The sequence below is a fragment of the Scyliorhinus torazame genome, chromosome 15, assembly GCF_047496885.1.
Source record: "Scyliorhinus torazame isolate Kashiwa2021f chromosome 15, sScyTor2.1, whole genome shotgun sequence".
Lineage (NCBI taxonomy): Eukaryota > Metazoa > Chordata > Chondrichthyes > Carcharhiniformes > Scyliorhinidae > Scyliorhinus > Scyliorhinus torazame.
In genome coordinates this window covers 6,987,041-7,011,559 of record NC_092721.1, presented here as the reverse complement: position 1 = coordinate 7,011,559, position 24,519 = coordinate 6,987,041, and the positions used below count along the sequence as shown (strand labels likewise).

General features: G+C 50.1%; 1 protein-coding gene across 2 annotated transcripts in view; it reads left to right on the top strand.

Moving 5' to 3' along the window:
- Positions 1–24,519, top strand: part of rasa3 (RAS p21 protein activator 3) — a 270,301-nt gene that overhangs the window by 89,407 nt on the left and 156,375 nt on the right. For both annotated transcript variants that reach the window (XM_072476016.1, XM_072476017.1), the window contains exon 2: positions 8,814–8,931. In XM_072476016.1, coding sequence (XP_072332117.1) covers positions 8,814–8,931 — 118 coding nt within the window. The remainder of the gene's footprint in view (positions 1–8,813; positions 8,932–24,519) is intronic.

The window sequence follows — 24,519 nt, the reverse complement described above, 5'->3', positions numbered from 1 at the left end:
CTAGAAGTGAGCCCCCCCCCCCCTTGTAGTATTTCTGCTACAAGTCAGAGAGGAAACGTCGTGTGTATCAATGTAAGTGCAGAGACTACACTTCTCTGATTCTTCATGTCACATCGTTAGACCAGAGTCAGCTCCTTGTGACCTCCATCAATGGCCTCATCGGCCCTATCTTTCATTCATGTTCACTTTCAATTGACACTGAATTTGGCTCAATTCTCTGGGGAAATTTGGAGGTCAGGAGTTGTTTCATCAGCTGTTCTGTTAAACCTCTTCTTCCGCATTATTGTCTGTGCTTGGTTCTGCTCTGGCTAAAGTTCAGATTTCTGAGGTGGCAAACTTGTTTGTGGAATCTGATGTTCGTAAACACTCAGTCTCCCTCAAGTGAAACACCTCTTTTAATGAGTTTGAGAAACCTGCAAAGGACCCAAAGGCTATCACCAGCATATAACACGGGTATCTCCTTAAATGAAACCATAATCAGTGTGAGAGTTGACTCTGTGACGACTGGAGATTGGAATGCTGAATCCTCCCGTGGGGCTCAAACTGGGGCTCTTTTATTCTGAAACTGGGAGACATTCAGTTAATAGTTGGCCACCTTTTTTTCACAATTATGGGGCAATTTAGCGTGGCCAATTCACCTACCCTGCACATCTCTGGGTTGTGGGGGTGAGACCCCCGCAGACATGGGAAGAATGTGCAAAATTCCACACGGACAGTGACCCGGGGCCGGGATTGAACCCAGGTCCTCAGCGCCGTGAGGCAGCAGTGCTAACCACTGCGCCACCGTGCCTCTCTTTTAACAACATCTTTAATCAACTATTAATGATCATGGGAGGACTTCCGGTGATGGCGGGCGGGAGGCAGCCGCACAATGGAGGGCTCCTGTTCGGGAACGGCATTGTGGGGGTTTAACGCCCGGCCCCAGGGTCCACGGAGGCGGCAAAAGCAGGGAGAAGGCACTGTGAAGGGAAATGTTGAGAACAAGTGAAAAAACGGCCGTGAAAAAAGCGACTGAAAGTCCGTCGGGGAGTGGAAAGGTCACCACGGGGACGGCAAGGAAAGTGGAGGCTGGGGCGCCGGGGGAGGCCACATTGCCCACGGCTGAAGAAATTACTACGGTGATGGCCGTGGTACTCAAAAGGCAGTTCACAAAACACATGGAGGCGATGAGGAAGGAGATGGGGACGGTATTGAAAGTGCTGGTGGAGGAGGCAGTTTCCCCGGTGAGGACGGAGGTGGCGAGCGCAGTGGCGGAGGTGCGGGAGCAAGGCGAGGTGCTGAAGGAAGTGGAAGAGACATTATTGCAGCACAGTGATCAACTTACCTAGATGGGGAAGGAGATGCGGAAGGTGATAGAGACCAACGAGGATCTGCGAGCCAAAATGGACAACTTGGAAAACTGATCCAGGCGACAGAATCTGAGGATTGTGGGTCTTCCCGAAGGAGTGGAAGGCCCAAGGCCGACTGAGTATTTTGCCACGATGTTGGCGAAGCTATTGGGGGAGGGTGATGATCCCTCCCGACATGAGCTGGATCGGTCGTGGCGGCCTGTACCAAAGGAGAGTGAGCCGCCAAGAGTAGTGACTCTGTTTTTCCGTAGGTACAGTGTGAAGGAGAAGGTCCTGTGCTGGGCAAAGCAGAAGCGGGAGGTGCAGTGGGCTGGAGCTGGTATACGCATATACCAGGACTTTACGGTGGAGCTGGCGAGGAGGCGGGCTGCCTTCAGCCGGGTGAAGAAGGTGCTGTACATTAGCAAGGTGCAGTAGCTAAGTTGAGGGTGACCTACAAATCCAAGGACTTTTATTTCGGGACTGCGGAAGCAGCGGAGGAGTTTGCGAAGGCAGAAGGACTGTGGCTGAATTGAGGAATGGTCGTGTACCGATGTAACCTCATGTAACTGTATTTTTCACTGCGGCTGGTGTATGTACTAAATGAGCCAACGTTGTATATACTTGGACAAGGGAAGAGATGGGACTTTCACTTGCAATGATGGTTCTTTGGGGCTTGGGTGTGTATGCGGGGTTTGTGTGCTAAAGGGGATTTCTTAACCGGGCAAGGGGGAAAGAGACCCGGGCGGGGGCCTCCACGCTGGCCAGTGAACGGGAGTGAAGTGGGGGGAGGGGCTGCGGCCATCGGAGCCCGGCAGAACAGGTCCCGATGAGTCTAGCCGGGGTGGAAAGTTGGGGGGAAGGAACAGAGGTTGGGGGAGGAGTTTTGTAAGAGGAAGTGGAGGGGAGGAGTCGGGGGGGGGGGTTTGCAATTCATGGGTGTCATTTACGGTACTCTTTCGGGGATTGGATGGGGGGGTGTAGACTCTATAGGTCAATGGTGACCAGAGGCGATTCCTGATTCCTTTTTCTTTTATCCCCCTTTGTTTGTCCCACCGTGGGAGGGTTTGTTTTATTTGATGCTTATATTGTCAGGTGGGCTGTTGTTTGGGGTGGTGGGAGGATGGGATCGTGTTGTTAATAAGGAAATTGACTTTGTATTTGTTACCGTTTACAGCTTGTTGGTGGGGTGTAAATTCTGAAGAAAATGTGAAAATGGAGAATAAAAATATTTTACAAAACACTATGAATGATCATTAGCACGGGCAGTGACCTTTCACTCGGTGTCTGCCCAGATGGCAGATCATGATTCCAGCGGGATCATTTTGGTGTTCAACACTCTTGCCAATGAATTCTCTTAACCTCCCCCAGCTGAATATACATTCATCATATCATTGATATTTAAAGGGATCATCAACTACTTACTGGTTAGTTGTTCTTTGACTTCTGCTGAGTTTTGCTATAGTTCTGCAACTGTATGGTGCTTTTGTTAGTTGCTATCAAGTTACAAAAGTTACAAGAATGCTGTGGATGTTGCTGAAGACGTTTCTTTGGCTGACAAGGCATTCCCCTTACAATACAGGATGACTTGGAGAATGAACAGAGGTCACACAGCGCAGGGCAGGCTGCCGGGGGAGGAGGAGGCGGGCAGAAAGGCTCTCAAACAGAGGCCATAACCACCCTGGGGTTTAAGGAAGCAATTCTGCTCGCTGAACCTCAACGAGCGACAGTGTGCCAGACGCCTGTGCTGCAGTAAGGATGAACTTACTGAAATCTTCAGCCATAACTGTAGCCTCATAGCAGAGAGGGGACTACATTGCCAGAAGGTGTAAGGGTGGATGTGGCCATGAACCTTTATGTTTCTGGCTCCTTTCAGACTGTCAATGACCATCACAGAATCTGATTGACCACAATGCAAAAGTAAAAGCAAATACAAAATAAACATTCCAAATGAAATTTACAATTTACACCATGCTATAGTGCATAGAGCAGTTAATGAATTATCCTTGTGCATTCCCTTAGTGCCTGCCTTCTATCTGTCTTTGCCTGCTCACCCGGTGCTCCTCTGCAGTGCCACACCATGGCTGGTGGAAGGCTGCTGATTTTCAACGCTGAACACTGCCGATGACCTTGCGGGATGAGCTGGAGCAGCTCTCCATCGAGGTGACCCGCTTTCAGACTGCACCATCTCAGCATGGGTAGCAGCAGATGGCTGACAGGCAATAGCAAGGGCACTGGTGGACTGATGTTGGTGCAAGGTCACTGAACTCGCAGCGATGTATTCATGTCCTGGGGCTGACTCCTAGTGTGAACCTCCCCAGTCTGCTCTCGTTCACTTTTGTCTGTCTTTCTGGCAGGCCACTGTCCCACTTGTGGAGAGCGGACATCTCTCCTCCACCATGGGGCGGGATTCTCCGACCCCCCGCCGGGTCGGAGAATCGCCGGAGGCTAGCGTGAATCCCGCCCCCGCCGGCTGCCGAGTTCTCCGGCACCGGATATTCAGCGGGGGCGGGAATCGCGGCGCGCCGGTCAGCGAGCCCCCCCCCCCGGGCGATTCTCCGGTCCGCGATGGGCCGAAGTCCCGCTGCTGCCATGCCAGCCCCGCCGGCGAGAATCAAACCACCTCCCTTACCGGCGGGACTGGCAGTGTGGGCGGGCTCCGGGGTCCTGGACCAGAATTTGGCGGGGCGATCTGGCCCCGGGGGTGCCCCCACGGTGGCCTGGCACGCGATCGGGGCCCACCGATCCGCGGGCGGGCCTGTGCCGTGGGGGCACTCTTTTCCCTCCGCCTCGCCACAGTCTCCACCATGGCCAACGCGGAAGAGACCCCCCCCCCGCGCATGCGCAGGGATGACGTCGGCAGCCGCCGACGCTCCCGCGCATGCGCGGACGTCCGCCGGCCAAAGGCCTTTCCCGCCAGCCGGCGGAGCGGCAACCGCTCCGGCGCGGGCCTAGCCCCTCAAGGTGAGGGCTTGGCCCCTAAAGGTGCGGAGACTTCCACACCTTTGGGGTGGCCTGACGCCGGAGTGGTTCCCTCCACTCCATCCCGCCGGAACCCCCCGCCCCACCGGACCCCCCGCCCCGCCGGGTAGGGGTCCAGTGCAACCTGGAGCCCTCCCCGTTCTTGCGTCATTTCCCAGGTGAGATTCTGTTCAGCTGTGACTCTCAGCATCTGCTCCAGCCGCTTGCTCCTGCTGTAAGAGTTCAGTGAAGACTAACTGTGCGGCCATTCATGAAGTTGGCCTGTTTGTTAATGCATCCAGCCAATCAATAGCACAAGTCGCACTGTGTGCAGAGATTATTCAAATGAGCAAGCAGTGTCAAGGATCACCATGCTTGTGCCTGTGTTTGGGGGCAATGCACTTTAGTCCCCATCCTTCTCTGTCTAACTCTCTCTGTCTCTTTGTCTGTTTCTCTTCCTCTCTTTTCTGTCTCTCTATGGGCGGAATCTTACCAGAATTTGGTGAAATGTCAGGCTCCGAGTGAAAACCGGCATTTAATTCTCCAGTTGCACTGTTTTCTCGGCAAATCTTGAGCCTCTTAGACAGGAATAAAATGAGTGGGCGTGGGCGTGGCCGATACCGTCACTCTGGCAGTGCAGAGCCTCATAGAGTTGGCACAGTGGAAGACACAAATAACATGCCAGTGACTGATGGAAATGAGGCTATGACAGGTGAGGACCTTGAGAGGATTGTAATCACTAAGGAGGTAGTGGTGGGCAAGCTAATGGGGCTAAAGGTAGACAAGTCTCCTGGCCCTGATGGAATGCATCCCAGGGTATTAAAAGGGATGGCTAGGGAAATTGCAAATGCACTCGTGATAATTTACCAAAATTCACTAGACTCTGGGGTGGTCCCCGCGGATTGGAAAATAACAAACGTGACACCACTGTTTAAAAAAGGAGGTAGGCAGAAAGCGGGTAATTATAGGCCAGTGAGCTTAACTTCGGTAGTAGGGAAGATGCTGAAATCTACAATCAAGGAAGAAATAGCGAGGCATCTGGATGGAAATTGTCCCATTGGGCACACTGGGCTAAATCGCTGGCTTTTAAAGCAGACCAAGGCAGGCCAGCAGCACGGTTCGATTCCCGTATCAGCCTCCCCGAACAGGCGCCGGAATTTGGCGACTAGGGGCTTTTCACAGTAACTTCATTGAAGCCTACTTGTGACAATAAGCGATTTTCATTCATTTCAAATTGTCCCATTGGGCAGACGCAGCATGGGTTCATAAAGGGCAAGTCGTGCCTAACTAATTTAGTGGAATGTTTTGAGGACATTACCAGTGCGGTAGATAACGGGGAGCCAATGGATGTGGTATATCTGGATTTCCAGAAAGCTTTTGACAAAGTGCCACACAAAAGGTTGCTGCATAAGATAAGGATGCATGGCGTTAAGAGTAAAGTATTAGCATGGATAGAGGATTGGTTAATTAATAGAAAGCAAAGAGTGGGGATTAATGGGTGTTTCTCTGGTTGGCAATCAGTAGCTAGTGGTGTCCCTCAGGGATCAGTGTTGGGCCCACAATTACTCACAATTTATATAGGTGATATGGAATTGGGGACCAAGGGCAATGGGTCCAAGTTTGCAGACGACACTAAGATGAGTGGTAAAGCAAAAAGTGCAGAGGATACCGGAAGTCTGCAGAGGGATTTGTATAGGCTAAGTGAATGGGCTAGGGTCTGGCAGATGGAATACAATGTTGACAAAGGTGAGGTTATCCATTTTGGTAGGAATAACAGCAAAAGGGATTATTATTTAAATGATAAAATATTAAAACATGCTGCTGTGCATGAATCTCTGGAATTCCTTGCCCAGTGAAGCAGTAGAGGCTCCTTCATTAAATGTTTTTAAGATAAAAGATAGATAGTTTTTTGAAGGATTAAGGGTTATGGTGTTCGGGCCGGAAAGTGGAGCTGAGTCCACAAAAGATCAGCCATGATCTCATTGAATGGCGGAGCAGGCTCGAGGGGCCAGATGGCCTACTCCTGCTCCTAGTTCTTATGTTCTTATGACAATCCTGGAAGGCATCCCACTACCTCCCTTTGTGGGCGTTAATCTCGTGACATCACTGGCGAGAAGCAGGGAAGCGTGATCTCTCTCTCCGGTGACAATGGCAATTCCCGATCAAAGAACAAAGAACAAAGAAATGTACAGCACAGGAACAGGCCCTTCGGCCCTCCAAGCCCGTGCCGACCATACTGCCCGACTAAACTACAATCTTCTACACTTCCTGGGTCCGTATCCTTCTATTCCCATCCTATTCATATATTTGTCAAGATGCCCCTTAAATGTCCCTATCGTCCCTGCTTCCACTACCTCCTCCGGTAGTGAGTTCCAGGCACCCACTGCCCTCTGCGTAAAAAACTTGCCTCGTACATCTACTCTAAACCTTGCCCCTCTCACCTTAAACCTATGCCCCCTAGTAATTGACCCCTCTACCCTGGGGAAAAGCCTCTGACTATCCACTCTGTCTATGCCCCTCATAATTTTGTATACCTCTATCAGGTCGCCCCTCAACCTCCTTCGTTCCAGTGAGAACAAACCGAGTTTATTCAACCTCTCCTCATAGCTAATGCCCTCCATACCAGGCAACATTCTGGTAAATCTCTTCTGCACCCTCTCTAAAATCCTCGTGAGGTTTTCCACCCGGACCACCTGCCCTGCGGCCAGCGGATGCGGACTCAAGATTGTGGCCCTTATCGCTTTTTCTTTCCTGTTGCTGCTCCCTCTCACTTCTCCCTGACTCTCTCCGTCCTTATTTTTATCTCTCATAGATTTTTCCACTTGGCCGTTGGTGGTGGAGGTCCCAATTGCAGTGGAATCCCGGGAGATTTCCTGGGCTCCGTCGGTGTCAGGTGTTGATCAGGTTGCTGCGGAGCCAAGCCCCCTGTCCAAGCTGAAAGCCAGTGAAGCTGAGAGTGAACCCAGCTGTTCAGACCGAAAACAGTTTCAGCGGTTGCTCTCTTTCAGGCACCCTTTAGAAATGTCAGCCATGGTGTCATTTTTGGACAGAGTGCCACACAGCCTCCATGGTAATATCTTATTTTTGGGGTGTGGCACTCAGTCACCCAAATAGCTAGCAAAGTAAGCACAGCGTTTAAAAAGTACTTCAATGAGTTCACTGTATATGCTGGCAAGCCCCAGGCTATGTATGTGTGTCTGAAGGATGTTATTTATGCTTCTTATCCACCCACTTTAGTTTCTCATAAGTACAGTCGCCAAGTTTCCAGCTGGCCACAGAAGAAATGTATGACGTGTCCATTCCTCCCATACTCTCCCTGCTATGGGGACACACCTTCATTCAGTCTGAGGACAGACAGGCAGCCAATCAGAAAGAGTCGTATCCAAAAGCACTATCCGGCTATTAGGGTTATTAATAACCTTTTTTAATATTTTTCATCGAGGTTTAAATACTGGCCAGGAAAGCAGATGATGCTGAACCAATTTCCTGCCTCTTCAGGTAGATGGATAAGATCCCACGGCAATGTTTGAAGAAGGCAGGGAATTCTCCCCACCATGCTGGCCAGTATCGCAAAGAATCATTTTCTGATCATTATTGCCTTGCTGTTTGTGGGATCCTACTGTGCACAAACCAGCTGCTCCGTTTCCTACATTGTGGCCGTGGTGACATTTCAAAAGCACTTTGCTGGTGGTGGAATACTCTGGGATCCCTCCATGGTCTCACCCCTCCTTGATGGAAATGGCTGCACCAGCGGGTGTGCCTTCACGCCTGTACCCTGAGCTCAGGGATTCCCTTCCTCAACCTCTCCACTTCGCTTGCCTCCACTTCTCTGCCCGCACCTGGCGGTTTCTTCCCTGGAACAGGTCGCTAGTCTGGGCTGAGGGTGCGCCACTCCACATCGAGTGTGGCTGCCCAGCAGTGTGTCCTGCTCTTGCTGCGAGTCAGTCGCGTGATTGGTAGGATTTTGCAGGTTGACACTGAACCTGTTTGGCCGCGTTATGGACACATCCTCCTTGGCCATCAGGTCCTGGGGTGGGACACGAACTGGAACATCTGGCTCAGAGGCAGAGACGCTACCCACTGCACCACAGGACCTCCACTCCTCTGTCTAACTTTCCTTTATCACCCAACTCTTTGACTGAGATTTTGGTAGTCTGTCCTAATGTTGCTTTCAATGGCCATGTATCAAATTTTGTCCAATAATTGCCCCGTGATGTAGCTTTGGGATGTTTAAAGATACCAGATAATTGCAAGTTTTTGTCAATAAATTCTGGATTAAATAAAAGCCTGATTGTCTGACTCTCAGAGAAACGCAACCCTTCAGCCAATGCCCAATGGTAACTTCACTTTTGGCGGTTTGTATTGTGGTTGTGTTATGGGACAGATAGGAAGCAGCGGTGGTAATTCAGACATTTTCTCACCTGCATCTGAGTCTGGGACCTCCATGTAAAGCTCTGTAGAGACCAGGTTGCTCTTGTTTTTGACTCCAGCACCATTTACAAACCCTGTCTTCTTGCCTTGCAGGAGAAGCAAAGAACATGCCTCCCTACCCAGGACCAAACAAGATGAGGGACTGCTACTGTACAGTCAATCTGGATCAAGAAGAGGTTTTCAGGACCAAAATAGTGGAGAAATCCTTATGGTACATGTCTTAACTCTACTGAATTTAAATTTTCACTTTCAATTGCTTGGCTACTGAAATTAAAATATCTTCGCATCAATGTAAGACAATGATAATGTTAATACATTGACTCACATGATTCTTTCTCACTCAAAGCTGCTGTTAGATTTTTTTACGGCCTCACCTATCTCTCCGAATTAGAGGAGAGAATGTATCTTGGAGGGCTGTGGAACTGGAGAAGGTTCCAGAGGCAGGGAGGGGCCAGGCAGATCATGGAGGGATTTGAAAATAAAGATGAGAATTTTAAAGTCAAGACATCGCTTGGCTGGGAGCCAGTGTAGGCCAGCGAGCACCGGGGTGATGGGAGAACGGGACGGGACTTGCTACGAGCTAAGATGGGGACTGCAGGGTTTAGGATGACCCCAGGTTTAAGGGCAGAATGTGGGAGATCAGCCAGCAGTGTGCTGGAACAGCCGAGTCTCGAGATAACAAAAGACATGGATGAGCCGTACCAGCCTCCCCGAACAGGCGCCGGAATGTGGCGACTAGGGGCTTTTCACAGTAACTTCATTTGAAGCCAGCTTGTGACAATAAGCGATTTTCATTTTCATTTTCATTTTCATTTCATTTCATGAGAGTTTCGGCGGCAGCTTTGCTGAGACAGGGGCAGAGCTGGGACAATGGAACAAAGGTGAAACGAAGCTGGCCTGAGTGACAGCATGGATATGTGGTTGGAAATGCACCCCAGGGTCAAATATGACACCAAGGTTGCAATCAGTCTGAAATAAGCAAAATATTGCGGATGTTGGAATCTGAAACAAGAACAGGGAATGTGGAAAGGTTCAGCCATTCTGCCAGCATCTCTTGGGAGAGAAACCAAGTCAACGATTCAAGTCTTTAGACTCTTTGTCAGAACTGAAAGGAGGGAGAACGTGGAAACTGCAACAAAAACTCGCAGCTTTAAGGACAAAAGGCAGATAGCCTGGTGTGAGAGGGGGGATGTTTTGCATTGAGGAAAAACATGTATGGGAATATTTTAGAAAGGGAGACTTTAGGTGGAAGAGAAAGTTCAAAATCTAAAGTTGCTGAACTCAAAGTTTGCATCCTGAGGGCTGCGACGAGCCCACCCGGAAGATGAGAGGCTGGTCCTCCAACTCGTGCTGGGCTTCACTGGAGCAATGCAACAGGCCAAGGATGGACATGTGGACATTCAATCATATAGCGGAACATTTAGAAAGCAGTGGCAGGATCAGTCAAAGTCAGCATGGATTATCGAACCCCTGCATAGCCCTGCGGGACGGGAAAAGCTGGAAGGGAATCCGGAGAGGAGACAGCACAGAGTCTCACTCTATGCAGATGACCTGCTCCTCTATGTCTCGAAGCCACAGGAGGGACTGAAGGCAATACTGCAAATACTGAAAGAGTTTGGAACCTTCTTGGGCTACAAACTTAACCTGGGCAAAATCGAGACATTCCCAGTGAACCCAAACGGGGGAGGGAGAGAGCTGGAGGGGCTCCCGTTCAAAACAGCCCAGAACAGATTCCGCTACCTGGGGATCCAGATAGCCAGAGACTGGACACAGATCCACAAGTAGAACCTGACCAGCCTGGTGGAGGAAGTAAGAAGAGACCTTCAAAGGTGGGGCTCGCTCCCACTCTCCCTGGCGGGGAGAGTGCAGACGATCAAGATGAACGTACTGCCAAGGTTCCTCTTCCTGTTCAGATCCATTCCGATCTTCATCCCCAAGGCCTTTTTCCAAAACGTAGACAGTCTAATCATGGCGTTTGTGTGTGTGTGTGTGTGTGGGGGGGGGGGGTTAAGAAGTCGAGAATTCCCAAACTGACACTGCAAAGAAGGAAAATCAAAGGGGGCTTGGCCTTACCAAACCTACAATACTACCACTGGGCAGCAACAGCAGAAAGAGTGAGGGGTTGGGTCCAAGAACCCAACACAGATTGGGTGCAAATGGAGGAGGCATCCTGTAAAGGAACGACCCGCCAGGCCCTGGTCACAGCAGCACTCCCATCCCCCTCAACAAAGATACACAATGAGCCCAGAGGTAGCGGCCACGCTGAGAACGTGGACCCAACTGAGACAACACTTCGCGATAGCCAAAATGTCCCCCATGGCTCCCATATGCGGCAATCACAGATTCCCCCCAGCCATGCTGGATACCACCTTCAAAAGATGGAGGCGGAATGGGGGCACATTGAGGTCGGGGACTTCTACGTAGGGCACAGACTGGCGACACTAGACGAACTGACGAGGAAGTGGAGGCTAGCAAAAGGACAGGAATGAGACACCTCCAAATAAAACACTTCCTCTGCAAAGAGACAGTGGGGTACCCTGGGGCCCCAGAAAGCACACTACTACTAGAGGACCTGATAGGCACAAGCAGCGAGAAGGGGGGGCTATGTGGAAAAATATACGGACAGCTACTGGACAGAGCCCGGGCACCACTGGATGGGACCAGACAAAAATGGCAAGACGAACTGGGGACAGAGGTAGGATGGGGACTCTGGAGTGAAGCACAGAGCAGGGTGAACTCCACCTCCTCCTGCGCAAGGCTAAGCCTAATGCAGCTCAAAGTGGTGCACAGAGCGCACCTGACCAGCACCCGAATGAGCAGGTTCTTCCCAGAGGTGGAGGACAAATGTGAGCAGTGCCAGAGGGGCCCGGCCAACCACACCCACATGTTCTGGGCTTGCCTCAAGCTTGCTGGGTTCTGGACAGCCTTCACCGAGGCAATGTCCAAGGTTGTGGGGGTGAGGGTGAAGCCTTGCCCAATAGTGGCAATCTTCGGGGTATCGGAGCAGCCAGAGTTACACATGGGGAAGGGGGCCAACGCCCTTGCTTTTGCTTCCCTAATCGCCCGCCGGAGAATCCTGCTCGGCTGGCGATCAGCAGCACCACCCACAGCTGCAGACTGGCTTGCTGACCTCTCGGAATCTCTCCACCTGGAGAAGATTAAGTACGCCACCCGAGGGCCAGAGGAAGGCTTCCTGGACACTTGGGGGCAGTTTGTCGGTCTGTTCCAAAACCTGTTCGAGGCCAGCAACGAGGAGTAACCTAATAAGAATTTTAAAAAACCACCAAGATAAATAAGGTTCCAAAAGACTGCGCAGCCAGGTGGGGTGGGGGGTGGGGGGAGAGGGGGGAGGTGGAAAGAAGGTGGGGAAACCATGAGAGATGAGGGGGGAGGGGCGCCTCCTTTCTTTCCCCCATTCTGTCCGGAAAAGAAAAGCACAGCCGAAGCCAGGAGGGGGAGGGGGGGGGGGGGGGGGGGGGGGGGCAACGGGGAAGAACCATAGACCGATCCAGAGGGCAACAAATAGGGTCAGTTAAACGAAGGACAAACTAAACCTCTCTATATATATAATAAAGGAAATTAGCGTGGGTGAGAAAAATGTGATGTGTATATATAGAACTGTTTAGATATATGGGAAATGCCAATAAAAAGATATTTTTAAAAAATTAGTCAGCATGGATTTATGAGGGGAAAATCATGCTTGACAAATCTGTTGGAATTCTTTGAAGAGATAACCAGTACAGTCGACAAGGGGGAGCCAGTCGATGTCGTATATTTGGACTTTCAGAAGGAGTTTGACAAAGTTCCGCATAAGAGATTATTGTGCAAGATTAAAGCGCATGGGATTGGGGGAAATGTATTGAGATGGATAGAAAACTGGTTGGCAGAGAGGAAACAAAGAGTAGGGATTAATGGGTCCTTTTCAAATTGGCAGGCAGTAACCGGTGGGGTACCACAGGGATCTGTGCTGGGACCCCAGCTATTCACAATATATATTAATGATTTGGATGAGGGAACAAAATGTAACATCTCAAAGTTTGCAGATGATACCAAATTAGGTGGGAGGGTGAATTGTGACGAGGATGCAGGGATCCTACAGCATGATCTGGACAGGTTGGGCGAGTGGGCAAACCAATGGCAGATGCAGTATAATTTGGGTAAGTGTGAGGTTATTCACTTTGGAAGCAAAAACAGGAAGGCAGATTACTACCTGAATGGTTGTAAATTGGGAGAGGGGTGTGTGCAGCGGGACCTGGGTGTCCTTGTGCACCATTCGCTGAAGGTAAGCATGCAGGTGCAGCAGGCGGTAAAGAAGGCTAATGGTATGTTGGCCTTCATTGCGAGAGGATTCGAGTACAGGAGCAGGGATGTGTTGCTGCAATTGTACAGGGCCTTGGTGAGGCCACACCTGGAGTATTGTGAGCAGTTTTGGTCTCCTTCTCTGAGGAAGGATGTTCTTGCTCTCGAGGGAGTGCAGCAAAGGTTTACCAGACTGATTCCAGGGATGGCGGGACTGTCATATGAGGAGAGATTGACTAGGTTGGGATTGTTCTCGCTGGAGTGCAGAAGAATGAGGGGGGATCTCATAGAGACGTATAAAATTCTAACAGGACTAGACAGGATAGATGCGGGGAAGATGTTAACAATGATGGGTTTGTCCAGAACCAGGGGTCACAGCCTGAGGATTCAGGGTAAACCATTTCGGACAGAGATAAGGAGACATTTCTTCACCCAAAGAGTGGTGAGCCTGTGGAATTCATTCCCACAGGAAGTAGTTGATGCTATAACTTTGAATATATTCAAGAGGCGACTGGATATAGCACTTGGGGAGAATGGGATCAAAGGCTATGGGGAGAAAGCAGGATTAGGCTATTGAGTTGGATGATCAGCCATGATAGTGATCAATGTGGAGCAGGCTCGAAGGGCCAAAAGACCTCCTCCTGCTCCTATCTTCTATGTATCCATGTATCTATGTCTGTTCAGCCTCACACAGCTGCCTGGGAGAGAGATGGAGTTGGTGGTCAGGAAACAAAGATTGGGGACTTCCGGGTGCGGCGATGACCAGCTGAGTCGCACGTTTCGGCAGCTCCCTGTGAAACGGACTTTTGGGCTCTTGATAGGAGCCCCAACGGCAATTTTGACGGCTAAAAACACTGTGCGGTAAACCAGAAGGGAATCCCCCCTGGATACGGATGGAAAAAGGAGGAGAGAGTGGCCAGATTGCAGTGGATCCTTTAGAACAGCGGCAAGGAAGGCAAGCAAAAACCAAGATGGCGTCGGAAGGTGGCAGTTTAACATGGGGCCCTGAACAACAAGAGTTCTTGAAATGCTGTGTGGAAGAGATCAAAAAGGAAATGAAGAAAGAGTTGTTGGCCCCGATACTACAGGCGATCGAAGGGCTAAAGGAGGAACAAAAGACCCAGGAGCGGGAGCTTCGGGTCGTGAAGGCAAAGGCAGCCGAGAATGTGGACGATATACAGGGCCTGGTGGTGAAGACGGAGACGCAGGAGGCACATCAGAAACGATGTGTGGAAAGGTTGGAGGCACTGGAAAACAACGCAAGGAGGAACAACCTGAGGATTCTTGGTCTTCCTGAAGGTGTGGAGGGAGCGGACGTCGGGGCATATGTGAGCACGATGCTGCACTCGTTAATGGGAGCGGAGGCCCCGGCGGGTCCGTTGGAGGTGGAGGGAGCATACCGAGCGATGGCGCGAGGACCGAGAGCAGGAGAAATTCCCAGAGCCATAGTGGTGAGATTCCTCCGTTTTAAGGATAGAGAAATGGTCCTTAGATGGGCGAAGAAAACTCGGAGCAGTAAATGGGAGAACGCGGTGATCCGCGTTTATCAAGACTGGAGTGCGGAGGTGGCGAGAAGGAGGGCGAGCTTTAATCGGGCCAAGGCGGTGCTTCATAAAAAGATTATAAAATTTGGAATGCTGCAACCGGCAAGACTGTGGGTCACATATCGAGGGAGGCACCACTACTTTGAGACGGCGGATGAAGCGTGGACTTTTATTGTGGAAGAAAAACTGGAATGAGCGGGTTATTAAAAAGAACGTTCGAACAAAGTGGTGGGGCGAATGTGGGGGGCAAAGAGGGGTTTTATGTACTAATCCTGCGATGTGGTAACTTTTCTCTCTCCCACAGGTGGTGATGGGGGAGGAGGGGAGGTGGAGGAGATGGGGCGTTGGCCATTGGGGGCAGGGCCAAGGGAGAAGCGCGGGCTTGGTTCCCGCGCTATGATAATCATGGCGGGAATAGAGAAGCAGGAAGGAGGGGGCGTCGCACGGTGCGAGCCGAGGTCACGGGGGGAAGCCGAGGTCAGCCAGAGTTTGCTGACTTCTGGGAGCAACATGGGGGGAGTAATTACGCTAGCGGGGGATCTAGCGGGGGGGGGGGGGGAGGGGGGAATTACTGGGTTGCTGCTGCTGGGGAGAGGGGGGAGCTGGTATGGGAGAGGATGGGCGGGGGGGCACCGCCTGGGGGAGATACAGCTGCGTGGGAACTGGGTGAGGAGCTGGAAAAAGGTGATGGCTAATCGACAAGGGGGGGTGGTAGGAAGCCCCCCAACTCGGCTGATCACGTGGAACGTGAGAGGGCTGAACGGGCCGATAAAGAGGGCACGGGTACTCGCACACCTTAAGAAACTTAAGGCAGATGTGGTTATGTTACAGGAAACGCACCTGAAACTGATAGACCAGGTTAGGCTACGCAAAGGATGGGTGGGGCAGGTGTTCCATTCGGGGCTAGATGCGAAAAACAGTGGGGTGGCTATATTAGTGGAGAAGCGGGTAATGTTCGAGGCAAAGACTATAGTGGCGGATAACGGGGGCAGATACGTGATGGTGAGTGGCAAACTACAGGTGGAGACGGTGGTTTTGGTAAACGTATATGCCCCGAACTGGGATGATGCCAATTTTATGAGGCGGATGCTAGGACGCATTCCGGACCTAGAGATGGGAAAGCTGATAATGGGGGGAGATTTTAATACGGTGTTGGAACCAGGGCTGGATAGGTCGAAGTCCAGGACTGGAAGGAGGCCGGCAGCAGCCAAGGTGCTTAAAGATTTTATGGAGCAGATGGGACGTGTAGACCCGTGGAGATTTAGCAGACCTAGGAGTAAGGAGTTCTCGTTTTTCTCCTATGTCCATAAAGTCTACTCGCGAATAGACTTTTTTGTGCTGGGTAGGGCATTGATCCCGAAGGTGAGGGGAACGGAGTATACGGCTATAGCCATTTCGGATCACGCGCCACACTGGGTGGACTTGGAGATAGGGGAGGAAACAGGAGGGCGCCCACCCTGGAGAATGGACATGGGACTAATGGCAGATGAGGGGGTGTGTCTAAGGGTGAGGGGGTGCATTGAAAAGTACTTGGAACTCAATGATAATGGGGAGGTCCAGGTGGGAGTGGTCTGGGAGGCGTTGAAGGCGGTGGTTAGAGGGGAGCTGATATCAATAAGGGCACATAAAGGGAAGCAGGAGAGTAAGGAACGGGAGCGGTTGCTGCAAGAACTTTTGAGGGTGGACAGACAATATGCGGAAGCACCGGAGGAGGGACTGTACAGGGAAAGGCAAAGGCTACATGTAGAATTTGACTTGCTGACTACAGGCACTGCAGAGGCACAATGGAGGAAGGCACAGGGTGTACAGTACGAATATGGGGAGAAGGCGAGCAGGTTGCTGGCACACCAATTGAGGAAAAGAGGAGCAGCGAGGGAAATAGGGGGAGTGAGGGATGAGGAAGGAGAGATGGAGCGGGGAGCGGAGAGAGTGAATGGAGTGTTCAAGACATTTTATAAAAAATTATATGAAGCTCAACCCCCGGATGGGAGGGAGAGAATGATGGGCTTCTTGGATCGGCTGGAATTTCCCAAGGTGGAAGAGCAGGAAAGGGTGGGACTGGGAGCACAGATCGAGGTAGAAGAAGTGGTGAAAGGAATTAGGAGCATGCAGGCGGGAAAGGCCCCGGGACCGGATGGATTCCCAGTCGAATTCTATAGAAAATATGTGGACTTGCTCGCCCCGGTACTGACGAGGACCTTTAATGAGGCAAAGGAAAGGGGACAACTGCCCCCGACTATGTCTGAAGCAACGATATCGCTTCTCTTAAAGAAGGAAAAGGACCCGCTACAATGCGGGTCCTATAGACCTATTTCCCTCCTAAATGTAGATGCCAAGGTTCTGGCCAAGGTAATGGCAATGAGAATAGAGGAATGTGTCCCGGGGGTGGTCCACGAGGACCAAACTGGGTTTGTGAAGGGGAGACAGCTGAACACGAATATACGGAGGTTGTTAGGGGTAATGATGATGGCCCCACCAGAGGGAGTAACGGAGATAGTAGTGGCGATGGATGCCGAGAAAGCATTTGATAGAGTGGAGTGGGATTATTTGTGGGAGGTGTTGAGGAGATTTGGTTTTGGAGAGGGGTATGTTAGATGGGTGCAGCTGTTGTATAGGGCCCCAGTGGCGAGCGTGGTCACGAATGGACGGGGATCTGCATATTTTCGGCTCCATAGAGGGACAAGGCAGGGATGCCCTCTGTCCCCATTATTGTTTGCACTGGCGATTGAGCCCCTGGCGATAGCGTTGAGGGGTTCCAAGAAGTGGAGGGGAGTACTTAGGGGAGGAGAAGAGCACCGGGTATCTTTGTATGCGGACGATTTGCTACTCTACGTGGCGGACCCGGCGGAGGGGATGCCAGAAATAATGCGGATACTTGGGGAGTTTGGGGATTTTTCAGGGTATAAATTGAACATGGGGAAAAGTGAGTTGTTTGTGGTGCATCCAGGGGAGCAGAGTAGAGAAATAGAGGACCTACCGCTGAGGAAGGTAACAAGGGACTTTCGTTACCTGGGGATCCAGATAGCTAAGAATTGGGGCACATTGCATAGGTTAAATTTAACGCGGTTGGTGGAACAGATGGAGGAGGATTTCAAGAGATGGGATATGGTATCCCTGTCAATGGCAGGGAGGGTGCAGGCGGTTAAGATGGTGGTCCTCCCGAGATTCCTCTTTGTGTTTCAGTGCCTCCCGGTGGTGATCACGAAGGCTTTTTTTAAAAGGATTGAAAAGAGCATCATGGGTTTTGTGTGGGCCGGGAAGACCCCGAGAGTGAGGAAGGGATTCTTACAGCGTAGCAGGGATAGGGGGGGGCTGGCACTACCGAGCCTAAGTGAGTATTATTGGGCCGCTAATATTTCAATGGTGAGTAAGTGGATAGGAGAGGAGGAGGGAGCGGCGTGGAAGAGATTAGAGAGGACGTCCTGTAGGGGGACTAGCCTACAGGCTATGGTGACAGCCCCATTGCCGTTCTCACCGAGGAACTACACCACAAGCCCGGTGGTGGTGGCTACACTGACGATTTGGGGACAGTGGAGACGGCATAGGGGAAAGACTGGAGCCTTGGGGGGGTCCCCGATAAGAAACAACCATAGGTTTGCCCCGGGGGGAATGGATGGGGGATATGGAATGTGGCAAAGAGCAGGAATAACGCAACTGAAAGATCTGTTTGTGGATGGGAAGTTCGCGAGTCTGGGAGCGCTGACCGAGAAATATGGGTTGCCCCAAGGGAATGCATTCAGGTATATGCAACTGAGGGCTTTTGCGAGGCAACAGGTGAGGGAATTCCCGCAGCTCCCGACACAAGAGGTGCAGGACAGAGTGATCTCAAAGACATGGGTGGGGGATGGTAAGGTGTCAGATATATATAGGGAAATGAGGGACGAAGGGGAGACTATGGTAGATGAACTAAAAGGGAAATGGGAAGAAGAGCTGGGGGAGGAGATCGAGGAGGGGCTGTGGGCAGATGCCCTAAGCAGGGTAAACTCGTCGTCCTCGTGTGCCAGGCTAAGCCTGATTCAGTTTAAGGTATTACACAGGGCGCATATGACTGGAGCACGGCTCAGTAAATTTTTTGGGGTGGAGGATAGGTGTGCGAGGTGCTCGAGAAGCCCAGCGAATCATACCCATATGTTTTGGTCATGCCCGGCACTACAGAGGTTTTGGATGGGGGTGACAAAGGTGCTTTCAAAAGTAGTGGGGGTCCGGGTCGAACCAAGCTGGGGGTTGGCTATATTTGGGGTTGCACAAGAGCCGGGAGTGCAGGAGGCGAGAGAGGCCGATGTTTTGGCCTTTGCGTCCCTAGTAGCCCGGCGCAGGATATTGCTAATGTGGAAAGAAGCCAAGCCCCCGGGGGTGGAGACCTGGATAAATGACATGGCGGGGTTTATAAAGCTAGAGCGGATTAAGTTCGTCCTAAGGGGGTCGGCTCAAGGGTTCACCAGGCGGTGGCAACCGTTCGTCGAATACCTCGCAGAAAGATAGACGGAATGGGAAAAAGAAGGCAGCAGCAGCAGCCCAGGATCGGGGGGGGGGGAGGAGGAACCAGAAGGACTCTCAGGGTTGTTAATATATACTGTATAGTATGTATAGGTTGTTGCTACAGATAATTATATATTGGACTGTTAAATTATATTTTTGGAGAGTGTTACTTGTGACAAGGCAGTTGCCAATTAGGGCTAGTTTTCATTTTTGTTATTTATTATTTATTCATTTTTTGTTTATAAAATAGGTCATTGTTATTTGTGTTGTTATAATATTGTGTAAAGGATGCACAATGTACTGTGTTGGTTGACCAAAAATTTTCAATAAAATATTTAATTAAAAAAAAGGAAACAAAGATTGTAACAGGAGCCCAAATACTGTCTCTTCCACGTTTCTGCTCCCAGAATACTGCACTTAAATGATGCCAATTGCAGTGAGGGTCTTCTCAAACAATATCTGGACAACTGGTGTGAACGATACATTTCTGTATTATTTAATTGGAGGAAAGTTTTGCTCAGCCAGCAGGTAAAAAGCTTTAAAGATTCTCTCCGGCTGACACGGGTGATCACATTGACCACATGTATGTTAGCTGTAAACCCACTGATCCTCTATATGATACAGCGTCTGCCCCAGTTAAGAAGTGAGCTGAGACGTGATTTGGTTCAGTGACACAAATGAGGTTTCAGTGGGTCACAACCTGAGTTTTCAGGGCCGGGATTAGCACCCATGTGATTTCTTTGCCCTGTTGCCATTTTTACGTTGGAAACAACTGTTGAAATTTAAGATTAATGTGGTTTCACTCTCAAAGTACACTGTGCCAATTTTTTGATCATTAGTTAAGTAGCCTGCTACACAGTGTAATAAAACTATTTTGGCTGCTCAACATTTGTGAGATTCAGCATTTTAAATCCCTGATTTTACCTGATTGATAGGCCAATGCAATTAAACGCATGGATATTGCGACTGCTTTCATTGATTAGACCTCCCAGGAGGAGCTTGGTGTCACCCATTGGAAATTTATGTACATCGATGAGGCAGTCTGTATCACTTTCCCTCTGTTAGAATGATTGGAAAAGGGGCTCAAATTTTGTCACATCTATCATTGTTGCAGAAGAATAAACTTGCAAAAAAACTAGCATCTTTCACAAACTCAGTGCTTTACAGTTGAAGTATATTCGCTGTGGCAATGTCATAATGACCCAGATAATCATAATGTGTGACATACAATTTTTTAGAATGGACGTGAATACTCATAAAAGGTTGATAAGTCTGTGGAATTGTCAAGGTATCAAGTTATTTAAACCATGTGCCCTTTAAATTTGGAAAAGAAATGCAGCCGGCAATATTTCTGAGTTGAAAAAAGATGCTTGCAATTTCAATGGGTGTTTGTTGATATAATTCTAAGTACGAAATTATCGCATTAATATGGTCACTGTCCGTGTGGAGTTTGCACATTCTCCCTGTGTCTGCGTGGCCACAACCCAAAGATGTACAGGGTAGATAGAATGGCCACGCTAAAATTGCCCCTTAATTGGGAAAAAAAGAATTGGGTACTCTGAATTTATTTTTAAAAATGATCGCATTATTATAGTTTGACTGTTCTATAACCTATCATTATCACAATTCGTGGGGGCGGGTATTCGGAATCTTCTGGCTGTTAACGTTCCACCGATAACCAGGGAGTGGGTAGGGCCCATTAAGGACCATGGGGGAAATCTGTGGGTGGAGCCAAGGACATTGGTAGGGAGTTGATCGAATACTTCACATCTGTCTTCAACCAAGAGAATGAGGAGGTAATTATGGAACTCGGAGAGAGAGACTGTGAGGTTCTTGAGCAAATTGTCATAGGAAGTGACAGGGTATGGGAGGTGTTGGTGGGCTTAAACGTTGGCAAATCCCCAGGTCCAGATGAATTGTGTCCCAGGATGCTGTGGGAGGTGAGGGAGGAGATTGCAGGGGCTTTGACCGAAATTTTTAATTCCTCTGTGGCCTCAGGGGAGGTGCCAGAGGACTGGAGAACAGTTAACGTGGTCCCATTATTTAAGAAAGGTTGTAGAGAAAGGCCAGGGAACTACAGACCTGTGAGTCTCACGTCAGTGATGGGAAACTATTGGAAAAAATTCTGAAGGAGGGAATCTATTTCCACTTGGAGAGGCAAGGTTTGATCAGGAATAATCAGCATGGCTGTGTCAGAGGGAGGTCATGCCTAACAAATTGAGTGAAGTTTTAAAGCACGTGACCAAATGTGTAGATGAGGGTAGTGTAGTTGATGTAGCTTACATGGATTTCAGCAAAACCTTTGACAAGGTCCCACATGGGACATTTATTAAGAAAGCAAATGCACCTGGCATTCAGGGTGATTTGATAAAGTGAATTTATAATTAGTTTAATGGCAGGAGACAGTGGGTGATGATAGACGGCAGTTTTAGTGTCTGGAAACCAGTGACCAGTGGCGTACCACAGGGATCTGTGCTGGGTCCCCTATTGTTTGTCATTTATACTTATCCTCTGACAGTGTGGCACTCCCTCAGTACTGACCCTCTGACAGTGCGGCACTCCCTCAGTACTGACCCTCTGACAGTGCAGCACTCCCTCAGTACTGACCCTCTGACAGTGCAGCACTCCCTCAGTACTGACCCTCTGACAGTGCAGCACTCCCTCATTACTGACCCTCTGACAGTGCAGCACTCCCTCAGTACTGACCCTCTGATAGTGCGGCACTCCCTCAGTACTGACCCTCTGACAGTGCAGCGCTCCCTCAGTACTGACCCTCTGACAGTGCGGCACTCCCTCAGTACTGACCCTCTGACAGTGCAGCACTCCCTCAGTACTGACCCTCTGACAGTGCGGCACTCCCTCAGTACTGACCCTCTGACAATGCAGCACTCCCTCAGTACTGACCCTCTGACAGTGCGGCACTCCCTCAGTACTGACCCTCTGACAGTGCGGCACTCCCTCAGTACTGACCCTCTGACAGTGCGGCACTCCCTCAGTACTGACCCTCTGACAGTGCAGCACTCCCTCAGTACTGACCCTCTGACAGTGCGGCACTCCCTCAGTACTGACCCTCTGACAGTGCAGCACTCTCTAAGTACTGACCCTCTGACAGTGCGGCAGTCCCTCAGTACTGACCCTCTGACAGTGCAGCACTCCCTCAGTACTGACCCTCTGACAGTGCAGCACTCCCTCAGTACTGTCCCTCTGACAGTGCAGCACTCCCTCAGTATTGCACCGTTATGTCAGTCTTGATTTTGTGCTCAAGTCTGGAATGGGACTGAAATCCACAGCCTGAGTTGAGAGAGTGTGGTAGCCACTGAACCTTCGCTCAACGTGTTGCTGGCTGGCGGGGTCCTGGTGTGTGCAATGATAGACCATTGATCAGCCATATTTGACGAACACTGGGGATGCCTGTGCCTAATCTTCAAACTAATATTCAGAAATGATTAAGACGGGATGGGGGGGGGGGGTGGAGTTATTTTTGCAGGTCGCTCCTCCGACACCAAGCTTCTGCTGATGGGAATGAGTGCTGAGGTTAGAACAAGAGATCAGTGCACCTGCGTTTTATGCTGCCGAATATTCATCCGGGAAAACGAATGGTGTCTGATTCGGATGCACTGGCCTTGTGTTCAATGTTCTGCTGAATGTTTCTGATACTCAGAATCCTCCGCACTGAGAGATTATCCGGTTTACCTGTGAATGGAGCAGACATTCAGTCAGAAAAGGGACGGCTTGTCCAACAAGGCCGTTCACTTCACGATGACTGGAGTACGACAACAGGACATTCCTAGCTGCCTGTCGCCGATGGATTCAGTAAAAAGTCTTACATCATGGTAGGGCAGCACGGTAGCACAAGTGGCTAGCACTGTGGCTTCACAGCACCAGCGTCCCAGGTTCAGTCACTGTCTGTGCGGAGTCTGCATGTGTCTGCGTGGGTTTCCTCCGGGTGCTCCGGTTTCCTCCCACAGTCCAAAGACGTGCAGGTTAGGTGGATTGGCCATGATAAATTGCCCTTAGTGGCCAAGAAGGTTAGGAGGGGTTATTGGGTTATGGGGATAGGGTGGAAGTGAGGGCTTAAATGTGTTGGTGCAGACTCGATGGGCCAAATGACCTCCTTCTGCACTGTATGTTCTATGTAATACCAGGTTATAGTCCAACTGGTTGGTTTGGAAACACTAGCTTTCGGAGCGTAGCTCCTTCATCTAATCACCTGAGGAAGGAGCTGTGCTCTGAAAGCTAGTGATTCCAAACTAAACTGTTGGCCTTTAACCTGGTGTTGTCAGACTTCCTACTGTGCCCACCCCAGTCCAACGCCGGCATCTCCACATCATGACCAATGGATTCACCCGGGAAACAACAACAACCTATATTTGTATAGGCGCTTCACTCGAGCATTATCAACAATCTCTGCTGCTGCTCCCTCGTGGACGCAGAGATTCGGCAACCGCCACACCCTCTGACAAGACATTTCAGATGCTCCCAGCTCTCTGGGAATGGAAGATCCGCCCAGTATCTCGCCTTAACCCCTTGATATCTGACTTTATTCTTTTTTTATAGTCATTGAGGATTTGGGGGAGCCACCCCATTGAATTGACAGGCATGATAACCAAAAGGCAGTTTTTGAAACCGAGCGACACAAAGAGCTTCGTTGTTGCTCCAAACTGATGAAGACAGGAGCCTTCCTGTCGCCTGCTGGGCATGAGGAAGTCAGGGTGAGATTTGGCGAGTGTGCACCTTTCACATTCCAGCCAATCCCCTTTTGAAATGGAGCAGATTGAGCCAATTTCACACATCACTTACATCAAATAGCTCGGTTCAAGTCTGTGTATTTTTAACTTGTTTCATTTCCCTTTTGTTGATCCAACTTCAAACCTTTGCAAGTGAACATTAGAGGCTTGAGTGAATAAATTGAGGGATTTTGCCAGTCATTCTTCCTTCCTGAGAGGGAAATCCAGCATTTGAACAAGAGACTCCCTTGACAAATGAATGAGGACGCTTTACTTTTTGAGCTCTGCCAACTAAATATACAAAGTTTTTTTAAATGTTTGTTTTCTGTTGAGAAGCAAAGTGGAATTGTCTCCCATCTGTTTACAATGCACACAGAGCTAGCTGGCTGAATAGGAACCCGCTGAGAGGGCGTGTTACCATTGCAGATTTCTGTGGCTTAAACTCCAGTGCGACAGTGACTGGGTGTCTGCCAAGATTCCCAGTGTCCTGGGGCACTCCACGCAAGCACGGCACTGGAATTATTAGCAGTGCAGCTCATTCTCTCCAACGGAGCGACATTGAGGGGCCTTGGAGGGTTAAATTATGAAGACAGGTTACACAGAATGAGTTGCAATTCTCTCGAATATGGACAATTAAGGTGTGATGTTTGAGATGATTAAAGGATTTGGTCGGGTGGATATAGAAAAGCTATTTGCTCTGGTGAGGGGAGTCCAGGACATCGGGGTAGAACCTTAACATTAGAGCCAGGT